The sequence below is a fragment of the Natator depressus genome, chromosome 19 (assembly GCF_965152275.1).
Source record: "Natator depressus isolate rNatDep1 chromosome 19, rNatDep2.hap1, whole genome shotgun sequence".
Lineage (NCBI taxonomy): Eukaryota > Metazoa > Chordata > Testudines > Cheloniidae > Natator > Natator depressus.
In genome coordinates, this window is record NC_134252.1 from 5,787,569 (window position 1) to 5,802,175 (window position 14,607).

Genomic DNA, 14,607 nt, shown 5'->3' on the forward strand with positions numbered 1-14,607 from the left:
CCCCATTGCCCCTCTGAACTCCCTGCTCCAGCCTCCCGCACCTTTCGCCCAAACATCGCACGGCAGCTGGGAACCTTTTCATCGCACAAGCAGGGGAAGCAACCGCCAGTGCAAATACCCAGCCCTCTTCCGCCACGGCTCAGGCTCACGGTGCCCTGGCGGAGCGGCACGGGGCAGCGCTCGGCCCTCTGCTGTGCCGCCCGGCCAAGGGCACGAACGCCCACAGGGAGGGTCCCGGAGTCGCGGTGACACTCCAGCAGCTGGAGCAATTGGAGCCTGGGGCCCTGCTCCAGCTCGCTGCCCCGCACGCCAGGGAAGGGAGGGGCATGGTGCCACATCAGCACGTACGAGGCTCTCTCCAGCCTGGAGCGTGGGATGCTGCTCCTACCAGGCGGGGGCTGCTAGGTGTCTACCCTCTGTGAGTTCCCAGCCCATGGGGCAGGAGCAGGGGAGGGAGCTTAGAGCCCATGGAAGTCAGGGGAGAGAGTCAGGCCCAGAGCTGGGCAAGCTCTTCCCAGGTCCTGGGCCCAGGCACATGACAGACAGCCCACGGACTGGACAGAAGGGGCCAGTGCAACCCATGTGCACTACGGTGAGATGCGCCGAGAATTACCTGAGAGACTGATGCCAGCACATCTTAACCCTGGCCTGCAGCCCCCCTGCTCCTGGGCTCCAACCCTGGACTCCACCCCCCGCTCTGCCAATGCACCTTAACCCTGGCCTGCAGACCCCCTGCCCCTGCCATTCCAACCCTAGGCTCCTTCCCCTGCTCTGCCGACGCACCCGAGTCCCAGTAACGCCTCCTGGATTATTCCTTATTTCCCTCCGGGGTGCGAGGGGGCAGCGCGCAGTAGAGGAGACGCTTGGGGCGCAGGCTGGGCCGGAGAGCAAGGGAAGCAAAGCATCCAAGGGGGGGGCCACACAGCACCTTGCTGAGTCCCAGTAGTAAGTGGGTCCCTGCTCTAGCAGCGAACACGGGGGCATCCTCACGGGTCCCTTGTGCTCACTGCCGCCCTGACACGGGAGGGGTCGAATCTGGGCCGGTACAAGTCTGGCCACCGCGAGGTGAAGGAAGAAAAGTCCGACTGGCCTCCGCAGGGACACGAGACTGGGGGGGAAACAGGCAGCAAGGTCAAGGGTTTAAACCAGAGATGGGCCCCATTCAGGACAACTCTCCTGAGCTCGGGAGAAGGTCAGAGGCGGCTCCAGACTTAGCAGCTGTGGCTGTCTGAAGTTCAAGCTCATGCCTAGGTCAGACCTGACCCCACGGGCACGCTGGGTCACTAGATGCGGCTGCACTTACTTTTTCTCCTTTACGACCTGGGGGGCCACCGGGGTCACCCTGAAATTAACAAGAGAGAGAGAGAGAGAGAGAGAGGTCAGCGGGTTCCCTCCCAGATGGAGCTGGCACACCCCAAAGGAGCAGCCAGGCCTCCCCGCAACCTGCTGAGCAGTGCGTCAGCAAGGCGGTGATATGCCCTCAGCTCGCCCATACGGCGACAGAACGGCCTGAAATGCCATGCGGCCCGTTGACCGACAGGATTGTTGAGGTCTAGCTCACTCTTGCAGAGGCCAGCAGCTGTGCACAGCAGACGCCCCAGGAGGGAAGCTTCTGCAGACCGGGCAATGTGGAGTTCAGGGGAGCGAGGAGAAGCAATGGAACCAAATCCTTACTGTTTTCCCTGGAAGTCCTCTCCCTGGAGGACCTGGTGACCCCGGGGGGCCTGGCTCACCGGCTAGCCCCTCGGGTCCAACGAACCCCGGATCGCCCTAAAACACAAACATAGCTGTGAGCCTGGCCTCTCCATCGGCACAGTCTTCAAATCCCCAGTCACAATTCCCCCCATCCCGAGCCCGCAGCACGGTACCTTCTGCCCCTTCGGCCCCACCACACAGATCTCTCCAGGCCGGCCCTAGCAGGAGAAGGAAAGCAGGGGTTAGAACATTGTAAGCGCTTTGGGCACCATCTTTCTCTGATGTGTTTGTACAGCACCTTGCACAGTGGGGCTGTGACTGGGACTCCTAGGTGCTACCATAATACACCTCATCAATAATCACAACAACGAGCTCCCAGAAGGTGTCCCACAGGCACCGAGCAGTGCACGGCCCCGGCACAGATCACAGCATGAAACTGTCTTTGTCCTTTGCCGTTAAAAAATACGGGTTGATCCGTTTTCTAGGGCTTCTGGGGCTCCCAGAGAAATGCATCAAACTGATCCTAAAAGGAAGAACGAGCCATTGTATCCTCTCACGTATATACAGCACCCTCTATCCTGAGGAATCTCAAACCTCTTTGCCATATTTCGTAAGGATCACTCGGCCACTCGTGGAATGCGGCCACCTCTGGGGTGGACTGTGGGAGCTGTTTTGCAGCACCCAGCAACACCACTCAGCAGTGTGGCACAGGATGTGAAGAATCCCTCCCCCAGCTGAGACAACAGGGAATTTAGGGAGGTGGAATATGACTAGGCAGCTGGGAATTTGTGGGATCTTGATTGAACACAGGCCCTCAGGGCTGCAGATTTACGTCTCCTCTGCAGGGAAAGCCCTCTTGTGCCTGAGCTCAGTAATGACTCAGCGACCCATTAGAGCCTCTGGGTGCTCTCAGAGCCCTGCGGCATCGCTGGGTTGGGACATCTTCACCAGCTAGAACAGGGAGTGGATGCAGCAGAGACGGTAGGAATCTGAACGTCTCTCCAAGGCTAGCAAGGAACTGGGAAACCACAAGGAAACTCCTGGGAAAGCGCCAGCATGTGCTGGATTCCGCAGCCCCAAGGCAGATTGAATAAAAGGGGAGAGGGGGCACACGGTGCAATGAACAACTTACGTCGCGCCCCGGCATCCCGGGATTCCCTTGGACACCTCCATCTCCCTTCTCGCCTTTCTGCCCCTTGAGAAGCAATCCAGAAAACTGCCCATCAAAGGAGAATCCAGTGCCCTGGTTGTCCCCACTCCTCGGACCCCGGAGCTGCCTCTGCCCCACAACCTCCTGTATTGCTTCTTCTCACCCACACTGGGAGACGGCAGCCTCCATGCCCCCCAGCTCATGGCAAGCACCGTTAGCACATCGAGCATCCCTGTTCCCTCCCGCACGGCAGCCCCTGGCGCCCTCCCTGCCCCTCTCCCCCAGTTCCAGACCTTGCTTTTCCCAGCCCCTTTTTGCCTCCTGGGCTCCTCTCCCAAGCAGGAGGAGATGCCTTCCTGCAGAAGAGCCACCCGCTGCAAAGCTGGGAGAAGCCTCCACCGGGACCTTCCCCTCCTGGGCCCTTGCCCTGCCGACTGGGAGAGCGAGTTACCTTCTGCCCATCAGCTCCGGTCGCTCCTGCTAGGCCCTGTTTGCAATAGAAACAAGGTGGTTAACCGGGCCTCTGCCTCCGCTTGGCCATTAACGCCCAGCCCCGTTCAGGATTCACTTTGCAGCAGCGCACTCAGTGATGCGCCCCCTGGATGCACAGAGAGTGTCACTACGCCCCCCCCCCCCCCCCCCCCAGGATCTGGCTAATAAATATTTATCTCCCACAAGATAAACTTGGCCACCACAGAGCACAACATCTGAGCGGCATTTATTAGGATACAGGAGGATATTAAGCCTTGGCAGGGCTGAGAGACAGGGGGGAGAGGGGAGGCGGATCTCTCCTGCTGCAAAGAGAGGGAGAGTCACAAGGAACTGGGGGTCAGAGCTGAGCCCTTGGAGAAGGTAAAGGGGGTGCCAGACACCGCTGGTTGTGACGTTCAGGGCCAGATCCTGAGCTGGGGTAATGGCACAGCTCTGCACAAGTCAGTGGGAGTGGCGCTGGCTGTAACACCCTGGCTGGAGTTGGCTTCTTGACTCCAATGAAGCTGCAAGCAGCATTTGGCCCAGTATAGTCCAGAGCCGTTTCTAGGAGCAGGGCCAGATCCTCAGCTGGCGTAAATTGGTGTCACTCCTTTGACACTTTGCCCATTTACACCCGCTGGGTCTACCACTGGCTTTCAAGACCTCATCTAGGCCTAGGTGGCCCCAGTCAAGCCCCTGGTGGAAACAGGCTCCCCGAAACGGTGGCCAAGCCGGAGGCGCTGCACCCCTGGTAGGGCCGAGCGGTGGGTACTGCTGCAGGGAGCCCCTGGGCAGCACGGCAGAGAGAGGCCGACGGGGACAACGCTGACCCTCTGTCGCCAAGAGGGAGCAGAGATGGCACTGGGAGGAGACGGGGGGGGGGGGGGAGTTTAAGGGGCCAACCATGCAGATAAGCTTTACTCACCAGGTCTCCTTGCTCCCCCTTCTCTCCCTTCGGCCCCTCCATGCACTTTGGAGAGAAAAGGAACAAGGGGCGGGTTAGAAGAGGGTGGTGCAAGGCAGCGTGCGGTGCCGGGGCGGCCAAGCCCCCCGGTGGGGGCAGCCAAGCCCCCCGGGGGATGCCTCTCCCAGGGGACCGCCCGGAAAGGAGAGAGGTGCCTCACCTGCAAGGGGCCGTCGGGGGAGCTCTGGACGCAGTCCAAGCCCTGCGGGAGGAAGGGAGATGCTCAGAGGGAGGAAGGAGACGGGGCTGCCTGGGGCCGGGCTCGGGAGGGGCGCGGAAGGCAGAAATGGGCCCTGCACGGCCAGGAAGTTCCTTCACCACCGGCATGATAACGGGCCAAGCTCCCAGGCTTTGCGGCCTAGGCCCACCCCTGGCTGCAGCCCCTCTTGGCCGGTCATGGCTGGAGGCTGGGCTTTCCCTCCCCTGCACCGGGAGAGACCCCCAATCTCTGGAGCAGGCCCAGGCCCCGTGGAGGAGTCCGATACAGACCGGCCTCAGGCTGCTCATGTCACCATCCCCCTGGGCCACCCAGGGGGATTAGTGGGTAGAGAGATGGGAACTGGGGGCCATGGGAGTAAGGGCCGGGTGGGGCACAGGTTGGGGACCCAGAGCCATCCCACCCGGCCGTCCTGCACAGGAGAGCGTCACACGGCACCGCGCTCAGCCAGCCCGCACATGAGGCGCCCGGGGAAGCTCCCGGCGGGGCCGTGACACAGCAGCTGCTAGAGGGGATTCCCAGTGTGCACATGGCGGCCGTCTCCCCAGATGGGCCCGTCGCCCCCCAAGCTGGGCGGCTGTGTCTCCTCGCGCCGGGCGCATCGACACCACTCACGCGCTCGCCTCTCTCCCCCTTCGAGCCAGATGTCCCAGGGAGTCCGCGTTCTCCTTTGCCCCCCTGCAGGAGAGAGGGGGAGTCCCATGAGAGGCATCTGTGTTGCACAGGGGAATACATGCCCCCTGCAAGTGCACACAGCCCCAGACGCACACGGACGAACACGGATGCAGCATGTATGGACACACATGGACAAACACACGTGAATACCTCTGCACGCTCGTGCACTCACTACCAACTGCAAGTGGGTCATGCACAAGCGGGATGGAGCTGGGCTCTGTCTGTCAGTCAGGGCGAGGACAAACTTACCTTGGGGCCGGGGGGACCAAGCGTGACCTGCACAAACCAAAATGAAACTCATCAGTGCAACCTAGTTGTCCCTCAGCTGAGCCACCCCAGTGAGGAGGAGGAGGGGGAGAGGAAGCGGGGTGGGAGCAAGGGATGGGTGGAAGGAGAGGGACAAGTCCCATGTCCTTTTAAAATCATTCAGGGCGACAGTTCAGATGGAGCTCTGGCTCCAACCTCCTGTCCCGGAAGCACAGGTGACCCCAAGGTGTCCCATGCCACCCTGTCTGCCCACAGAAAGGCTTGTAGTATCTGTCACATGCCCCCTTCAGCCCCAGTTCAAATCCCCACTCCACTGGACTCCGGCTGCCATGCTGGGGGGAGCTGGGCACAGCAGATAAAGGGGAATAAGGAAAGACACAAAACTGCTCTGGGTTTTATCATCCCAGTGTCCTCCATAAATTCCTCCAGCTGGCTGACAGCGCCCACACTGGCCTGTCATACAGGCATGGAGGGTGAATATCAAACAGCTGTGAGCTCTGATCCCTTCTTTCCCTCCATCAGAGCTCCTTGTGCCCACGCAGCTGCTACAGGAACCTTGCAGACATCTGGAAGCCATCAGCGCTCTCCCCCGGCCATCCAGCTGTTCCAGGGGATATCGGCCAGAGAGAGGTGGGTGGGTTCTTTGGAGAAGGCAAAGGGGCCAGAGCAAGGTGAAGCTCCAGCCACCTGAGGAAGGTAAGGTCAGGTCCTGGGGGAGCTCTGGAAGGCTGGGTCCCAATGGAGCCAGATGCTGCCGGGAAGACTGAAATTCAGTCCGGTTTTGGGGCTGCATCTCCCAAAGTGAAGCTGTGACTCCGAAGGGGCTGGGAGCCAACGGGGAGTGAGGGATCTGAGGAGCTAGCCCTGCCTCGCCACAGCCCCGCTGGTGGGAGACGGGCCAGAGCCAGGATCAGTAACCCTCCTAGCCTGGGGTCTCCATCCCCACCCTCACTCCTTTGGCAGGCCGGCCTGAGCACGATGAACGAGACGGGCCTGCTCCAAGCCCTGCCTCCATGCAAACCTCAGGTCACTCCTCGGAGGGTCCTTCCAGGGCCCTGTTCTCCGGCCGCTGTCCTAGAGACATAAACCCCTCGGAAGCAACGCCAGCCCTGCGGCTACCAGCCTGGGGATGAGCGGCTGGGGCTGGGCGTTCCCTTCCACGGAACTCCCACCCCACGCTGAGGGGGTCTGGGTGGGGGTGGATCGGCTACAATGCGCGGACTGTTTTTCTCTGCTGTGGAGGCCCGGCAGGCTGGGATGTCCCGTGGAAGGAGCTTTGCGCACACACTAATCCTGCTGGGTGCTGGGCGTGTGGCACCAGGGCTCTCACGCTGAGGAGCAGAGCTGTAACGCAGCCCAGAGCAGCGCTGTAGGGGGGTATCCGTCCCGTCGGCTCTCAGCATTCAGGGAAGCTCTGCCTTGGCTGGGGCAGATTTTCTGTGTTACTTGGAGATATACCGAATCCAGTGGCCAGTGCGCTGCCATCTCACCAGTCCCCAGAGCGACAAAACGCCACCAGAGTCGCAGCTCTGTGATCTCCACCACAAGGAGCACCTGGCACCGGGACAGACCCAGCCCTCAAGGCAGACTCTGCTTGGGATAGCTCTTGTGGCTTCCACAGGGCAGGAGAGCTGCAATATGCAGATGGGCACCCGAGGCATGGAGAGGCTACGTGACTTGCCCAAGGTCATACAGGGAGTCTGTGGCAGAACAGGGAACTGAACCGGGGTCTCTTAAGTCCTAGGCTAGTGCTCTACTCCCTGGGACATGCTTCCCGTCTCCAAAACTATAGTGTGGGTGACAGCACGAGAGAGAGAGAGAGAGAGAGAGAGGGAGAGCGCGCTCTCCTCTTGCCACTAGACACTGTCATGAGACAGCTGCCACTGAAACGCCCCCACCCAAAGCCCACCGGAAGCTCCAAGAAGCAGCAGCTCCTTGACTTACGTTGGCGTGCGGGGCTCTCTGGGGACAGGGTGGGCACTGCAAGAGAAGAGGAGATGACACCGGCAGTCAGGAAGCAGGAGAAACCGTTCTGAACCGCGACGGGGATTTTTACGGGAGGGGGGTTGAGGTTGGCCGCCCTGGAAGGGCATCCTGCAAAACCGCCTCTCACCAAGGGCTCACGTCCTGCCCCCTTGCCACACTTAGCTGCACTCTCCGTGGCATCAGCGGGTCTAAAACCTTCCCGCCCTGGATCTGTTTGGAGACAGGCATCCAGACCGCTCCCCACAGGGCTGTTGTGGGCGACCGGGCCAAACAGGCCCCCGGCCATGATCCCACGCGAGGCTGAGCAAGTGCCATCAGTGGGGCTTCGAGCCTCCAGGATTGAACCCTTTGCGTGGCTGACCCCACGCCAGTAAGGCAGGCTGGTGCATGTGCAAAACTGAGGCCCTGCAAATCCCGTGGGCTCTGTTGGAAACTGGGCCCCCAAAAGTAAGTCCCAGGTGATCTGCTGTGTGGCCTAAAAGGCAGAAATTGGCAGGAATTTGCTTTTGAATGGCATGGCGCCAACCCTGCAAATCTCCAGGTGGGTGCTGCATGGCCCACCACCCCCCGCCCCCCACAGCCACCTCCCGGCTGCTGCCTGGCACTTATCCGGGAAGTGCCCGCTGCTTGCTCCATGCTCAGGATGGTGGAATTAACCAGTCAGTGGCTCCCCCAGGTAGAGGACAGGCAGGTTAGCTGTGGCCCGGTGCATGAGGCATTACCATAGCAATCAGTGAATTGGGGACCGCCCAAGGAGTCGACACTCAGCATGTAGCAGGGTGCACCAAGCCAGCAGGGCAGGAGGAAACCTGGGGCACCATGGTAACTGCTCGCACCAAGCATTATGGGGCAGGATTTATCCTCAATGTGCAGGGCTGCTCTGAGAAGGGACTCGGAGCCAGGCTGCGCAGGTCCTGTGTCTCTGCAGCTCTGGTGTCAGATGTGAGCAGCTTGCAAATGAAAGGCCCCAAACCCAGCCAGGGATCTGAGAGTCAAGCTGGGTTATTCCTATCTCCTACACAGGACCCACTGGGAAAGATTCTGGAGCCTGAATTCTGCCCTGCGCTAACCTGAGCAACTCAGTGTGAATGCATCCACCCCCACGGATGCCATGCGTGTCCACACCTGCCTGTGTGACTGTGCCACAGATGCCCATGTTCCTGCCCCTGCCAGTTGGGCAGTATCAGGTATGTCTACCTGCCGGCTTGTGCTGGTGTGACAGCACCATGTATGTTAACACGCCTTCCCAGGCACACGCCCCCTGCATGGCAGAGATGTACAAACATCTCATTTCCTGAGCCTTTGCCCCCAGCCCTGCTGCTGGTTAATTTTTTAAGGGGGTGGGGTTGGCAGAAACATGCTCTCTGCTTCCCTGGTAAAAGCCCAGTTTGCAGTTCTTCCCCCCCCCACCCACTTCCCCTGCTTTTCCATGAATGCTCCCACTCCCCGAACGCGGCACTGGGATCCTGCCATGGCTGCCCGCCAGGGGGGCTCAGGAAAACCAGCACCGTGGAGCAGCAAGAGGACAGAGAATTCGGACGTTTCGACAGCCACGGCTTCCACCTCCTATCTCCTCTCCCAGCTGGCGAGGTTCCGGGAGCTGCCAGCCCAGGCCTCATGGGGGGATTGTACGTGTGGGTTTGTGGCTCCCCACATGTTCCTTCAGCCAAACCAGTGGCTGCGAAATGCAGAAACATGCTCTCTGCTTCCCTGGTAAAAGCCCAGTTTGCAGTTCTTCCCCCCCCCACCCACTTCCCCTGCTTTTCCATGAATGCTCCCACTCCCCGAACGCGGCACTGGGATCCTGCCATGGCTGCCCGCCAGGGGGGCTCAGGAAAACCAGCACCGTGGAGCAGCAAGAGGACAGAGAATTCGGACGTTTCGACAGCCACGGCTTCCACCTCCTATCTCCTCTCCCAGCTGGCGAGGTTCCGGGAGCTGCCAGCCCAGGCCTCATGGGGGGATTGTACGTGTGGGTTTGTGGCTCCCCACATGTTCCTTCAGCCAAACCAGTGGCTGCGAAATGCTTCCTCTGGGCTGGCCAGCTCCTGCCGGGATGCAGCTGGTTCTGAGCCAGGCAGACACCGGCCACAGAGGTCCCTGGGCCCAGCCCGCTCAGAGCCCCATCCCTTGCTGGGCCCAGCCGGAGTCTCCTTCTCAGTTCTCACTCGGCCAGGCTCCAGTGGGCAGGCAGAGAGGAGAACGGGCCAGAGCTCACCACAGACGTCCCCTGCATCCTGCACCCAGCTGGAGCATTGCCCAGCCCTGAAAAGCCTCAACCTACCTCATTGGCTGGCTTGTGTGGCTGGCCCCGTGGGTCTCGGTAGCCCTGCAGGGGAGCAACCCAGAGAGGAAAGAGGTGTGACAATAAAGCAGGCTGCCTGTTCCCCTTCTCTCCAGCTGGGGGTGGGAGGGGGGCTAATGCCGGGCCAGGGGGGAAGATGCACCAGTTCTGGCGGCTGCAGCCGTGTCTCTAGCACAGGTGTATTTGAGCTGCTTCTCCACCAGCGCGTCCAAGGCCTGAGGGGCTGGAGTAACACGGCCTGGGGCCCACTCCTGGTCCCCCACGCTCCTCCCGCTCACCTCGGCGTGGCCCCAGGGCAGTTACTCCTGTCCTAAGCGAGAGGAGAATCGGCCGCAAGGAGACCAGGTCACGCTCTCCCCGTTACTAAAGCTCAGCTGGGAACGCCCAGCGAGGGGGACCCCTGGGATCACCTGCCTGGGGCTCCCAGCCATTGGCCGCAGCAGCAGGAACGGCGAGACAGGGAGTTGGGCTGGCACACTGGGGCTGGGCGCGTCGGACACCGGAGGGGCCAGCATCCCCTCTTGCCTGCCGTTTTGGATGCGCTTGCTAGTTCCAGTCAATGCCCAGGGAATGCTGGAACAAGGAGGCACTGAGATGCTGCTGGGCTCCCTCCAAGAGGAGCTTAGATCAAGCGCGCTGAATCCAGACAAACTGGGGGCTGATTCAGCCTGTAGCCTTGGCAGCGAGAGATGAAGCCAGAGGGCAGCGGGAGGGCAATGGAGCAAGACGCCTCCACCCCCCAGTCCAGAGCACTCAGGACTTCCCTCCGTCCAGGCCTGGCCGAGGAATCCAGCACGAGGAAACGAGCCCTTGGGTGCCAAGAAAAGGCAGGGAGGTGAGGCAGCCCCTGATGCCAGGCAGTGGCCCAGGCCTCGTGGCTAGGAGGAGCCCTGCTTGGCAGTGATGCAGAGCCCCACTGTGGGGCTGGCACCCACCTGGCTAGCCTTGGAGATCAAGGTGTTCGGTGTGCAGGAGACCGTCTGGGAGGGTGACTATTATGGAGCTGGTGGGGGGTCAGTCTGGGAGCAGCTGCCCGAGGGCTGCAGAACTGGATGGATCCCAGCAGGGTTTCATCTCAGCCCGCCCCAGCCAGGCAGCAGGACCCGCCCAGCCCTGAGTGCCCCCAGCACCTCACCTTTCCTCCTGGCTGGCCCTCCACACCGACCTGCCCAGATGCCTTCGCTTCCTGGGGAGAGAGCAAAGCAATGGGCGCATTATAGAGCCTCCTTCCTCCCACGCTCCCTGCCTCCCGCTGGTGGGGATCCAGGATCAAGCCCCGCACTTAAGGGCAGCTGCTGGGATTCATGGCACAAGAGCGAGGCCCCGTCTGGCACAGAGGAAATGGCCAGCTTTGGCCACAACCTGAGGTCGGCCACCTAACAGACTTCAAGGTGGCAATTTTGCAACAGAAAAGTTTCAAAAACAGACTCCAATGAGAAACGACTGAGCTTGAATTAATATGCAAACTAGATCCCATTAACTTGGGTTTGAATAGAGACTGGGAGTGGCTGGGTCATTACCCGTATTGAATCTATTTCCCCATGTTAAGTATCCTCGCACCTTCTTGTCAACTGTCTAAATGGGCCATCTTGATTAGCACTACAGAAGTTTTTTTTCCTGCTGATAATAGCCCATCTTAATTAATTAGCCTCTTACAGTTGGTATGGCTACTTCCACCTTTTCATGTTCTCTGTATGTATATATAAATATCTTCTTACTATATGTTCCATTCTATGCATCCGATGAAGTGGGCTGTAGCCCACGAAAGCTTATGCACAAATAAATTTGTTCGTCTCTAAGGTGCCACAAGTACTCCTGTTCTTCTTGCCAGGTAACTCAACCTCCTACTGGTCCTGCAGACATGGAAGGAGAATGGGGTGGGGGCAGGAGGGCTCCTTGCTCACATCTTGGAGGATGCTAACAAAACCTGGCCCCAGGCTGCTGGTCTGGGGACAGGCCCTGAGCCCTGCTTCCATCCAGGAGGGGATGGAGGCTCAAGAGACGCAGCAAGAGAGAAGCTCCGGCAACGTCTGTTCGCTTTTGCAGTCCAAAGCCATGTCTCGGCAATGCAGATTCTCTGACCCTGCATCCCCGGCTCTGGCTGCCCCCCGCCCCAGCTCCAGCTGCCACCTACCCGCACGACGAGGCACTGACAGGGAATTGCTCGCTTGCACACCATGCCCCAGTGTTTACCTGTGCAGACAGCAGGGGGTAGAGGAAAATACCAGCACCCCATGCCCTGCCCTCCAGCCTCTGGACTGTAACCCCATCCCCGCAGCAGGGGTCCTCTCCAGGCAATGGCACTCCTGGAAATGGATGCCAGGCAACATGGCACCGGGGCCACGCGGGGTCAGTGCCGGATGGACCTGGGTATTATTTCATTTGCACCTTTGTACTGAGCGCAGGTTACAGTCAGCTCCATCCAGAGCTATACCCCAGCCGCTCCTCCCCTCACGTTGGGCTTTGCCACCAGAATTCAGCCATCCCCATGTCCGGCTGGAGAAAGCAGGGCCAGATGCTTGGACAGACCCTCGCGTGGGCAGACATCCCCTTTGTTTCCCTGCCAGTCTGTCTGTCTCCACCGGCTCCGCAGGAAACGGCCAAGGCCCAGAACATGCTCCTCGGCAGGAACAGACAGACTCTCCACTTGTCTGCAGAGGGATGTTTTCCCCCCTCTGCCTTTCCATCGCTCCCTTCCTGGCTTTGGCCACCGCTCACCCTGCCAGCAGTTACGCTGCTCTGCCTGCACCAGCCCCCTCCTCTTCCCTCTGTCCGAGTCGCCCTCCCCGAACCTGGTGGCCCCCTCGCTGCTAAGTCTTCTGGACGGCGGAAAATGCGATGTGGGGTTTTCAGGGGGCGAATCAATGCGGCTGTGTTTTGCTCAAGGGGAGCGTGGGCGCCGTCTGTGGAAAGCCAGGGAGGCCCCGGTGCGGGGAGAGGCGTGTCTGAAGCGATAGGGACGGCGGGGCTGGAATTTACTGCTCGGGCCGTTTGTATTTCAGAGCCCACAGCAGGCCGCAATGGGTGGGGGGCATTTGGGTCCGTGTCAGGGGACATTTGTCAGGGTATTAATGGCTGAGGGGTGCAATATGCCCCATACCTGAATAGGCCAGTCACTCCGCCAGCCCTTTTCCCCACTCTCTGCCCATTCCTGCTTCACACCCAAATACCCCAGGCGCAGAGATTCATGCCCTATAGCCAAATCTCTGCCCCACGAGCGACATGCCAGAACCCCTGGCCAATTCCCCTGCTCCCACCCAGAGCAGGTGTATGTGGCACTCTGGAGCCCCCCAGCGGAGGCAGGGCCACATATGGAAGTTGGTCCTCCCTCAGGGGGACTTTTTGAGGCCCCGTCCAGCCCTACGTTCCCATGAGCCTGCTCCAGCCAGGGGCTCGTGTAAGCTCTCGCAACAGGGGCTCGTGCTTTAAGGCCTAGAGTTCTCAGGTTCAACCCTCGTTGGCAGCGACCCAGCCAGGGCCTGGCGCTCCATGCACTGCATGCCGCTCCGCCGTGGGACAGAGGTGCCCTGTCTGGGAGTGTCCCCAGGCCCAGACGTGTCCATTTGTATATCCTCCCTGCTGCTCAGCCTCCTGGCACTAATTCCAGAATTGCTTCCCTGAGCTGGGGCGGGGGAGAATACCCTTTTTCGGCTGTCTCAGTAAGTCAGGCCTTGAAGCCAGCGTTACAAAAAGCACCAAGTCAGATGCCTCTGTCCTTCCTCCGCCTAACAGGTGGGGCAGGGCGCCTTCCCAGAGCGCAGGGAGCAGTGGAGGCGGTTGGGAGCCATGGCCTGTGACGCCCGCACAGCTGTGGACAGACTGGGCGCTCGGAGGTGATTCAAGGGGCTGCGGGAGGCTCTGGGGTCAGGGACAGGTTTGTTCCTGACACATACTGGCGGCATGGGCTGAAACTCAGGGCCGGCCCCTCACCTGGTGTAAATCAGCCCAGCTCCAGAGACTGCAAGGAAGCGACGCCGATTTGCACCAGCTGGGGATTTGGCCAGTTAGACTTGCAGGAGTCGCGGCTCTGGATCAAGTGATTGGTCCACCCAGGCCGATGTCCTGCCTCCAGCCCAGCTGGGGTCTCAGGTTTGAACAGGGGGAATTTCCCCTGCAACGCGCACACACCCTTCCACAAAGCACGTCAGCTGTGGCCCATTCAGCCCTCTGCCTCCCAGCCCACACCAGTGCGATGGGGTGATGGTGGGGGGCGAGGCTGGGACCCGGGGACTGAGATTCTCATTTCTTTTTATTTTCAGTCTCCACAGCGCTAGCCCCTGGCTCCCTGAGCCATCTCGACTCCAAGCAGCACCCGGTCCTAACTCCCTCCAAGACTGCTTTGCGCGGGTGCCAATCCGGATTCTAGGTGGAACAAGGAGGAACCAGGCCTGCTTCTCCCTTTCCAAGGCAAGGCAGGGGGCAGGGCAGGTGTGTTGCACTCTGATCCAGGCAAACCAGCAGCAGAGCTGGGCTGGAAAGCAGCTTGGCAAGACTTGACCGGAAAAGCCAAATGCTGGGAAAATGCACCTCGTTAGAGACCAGGCGACCAGAGCGAACTCCAGCCGTCCCACCCGCTCCAGCACAGCTGCCTGCCCAGCGAGCAGTTGTAACCCACACGCCTTCTGGGTGTTGTGTTCTGTCCCATCTAGTGGCACCAAGACCACTTCAAGAGAGTTCAATGAGTCTGCTCTACAGCCTTAGCAATCAGCCTTTAGCTCATGTGGTAGAGGCTCATGCACTAAGCTCCTGAAGTCCCTGGTTCGATCCCAGTCGCCGACGACTGGGGGGGGGGGGTCTGTCGGCGTTACACGGTGACCTACACAAAAGGCTCCTGCGGGGTTTCTGAGCGCTTCAAGCCCCCTGAGCACCTGCTCCCC

General features: G+C 60.3%; 1 protein-coding gene across 1 annotated transcript in view; it reads right to left on the reverse strand.

Moving 5' to 3' along the window:
- Nucleotides 1-14,607, reverse strand: part of COL16A1 (collagen type XVI alpha 1 chain) — a 92,519-nt gene that overhangs the window by 45,581 nt on the left and 32,331 nt on the right. Inside the window, exons 9-20 of the mRNA XM_074934602.1 lie at nt 10,866-10,916; nt 9,710-9,754; nt 7,384-7,419; nt 5,422-5,448; nt 5,113-5,175; nt 4,441-4,482; nt 4,242-4,286; nt 3,297-3,332; nt 2,828-2,890; nt 1,869-1,913; nt 1,675-1,770; nt 1,304-1,342 (exon numbers count right to left, since the gene is read on the reverse strand). Of these exons, the coding sequence (XP_074790703.1) occupies nt 1,304-1,342; nt 1,675-1,770; nt 1,869-1,913; nt 2,828-2,890; nt 3,297-3,332; nt 4,242-4,286; nt 4,441-4,482; nt 5,113-5,175; nt 5,422-5,448; nt 7,384-7,419; nt 9,710-9,754; nt 10,866-10,916 (588 nt within the window). The remainder of the gene's footprint in view (nt 1-1,303; nt 1,343-1,674; nt 1,771-1,868; nt 1,914-2,827; nt 2,891-3,296; nt 3,333-4,241; nt 4,287-4,440; nt 4,483-5,112; nt 5,176-5,421; nt 5,449-7,383; nt 7,420-9,709; nt 9,755-10,865; nt 10,917-14,607) is intronic.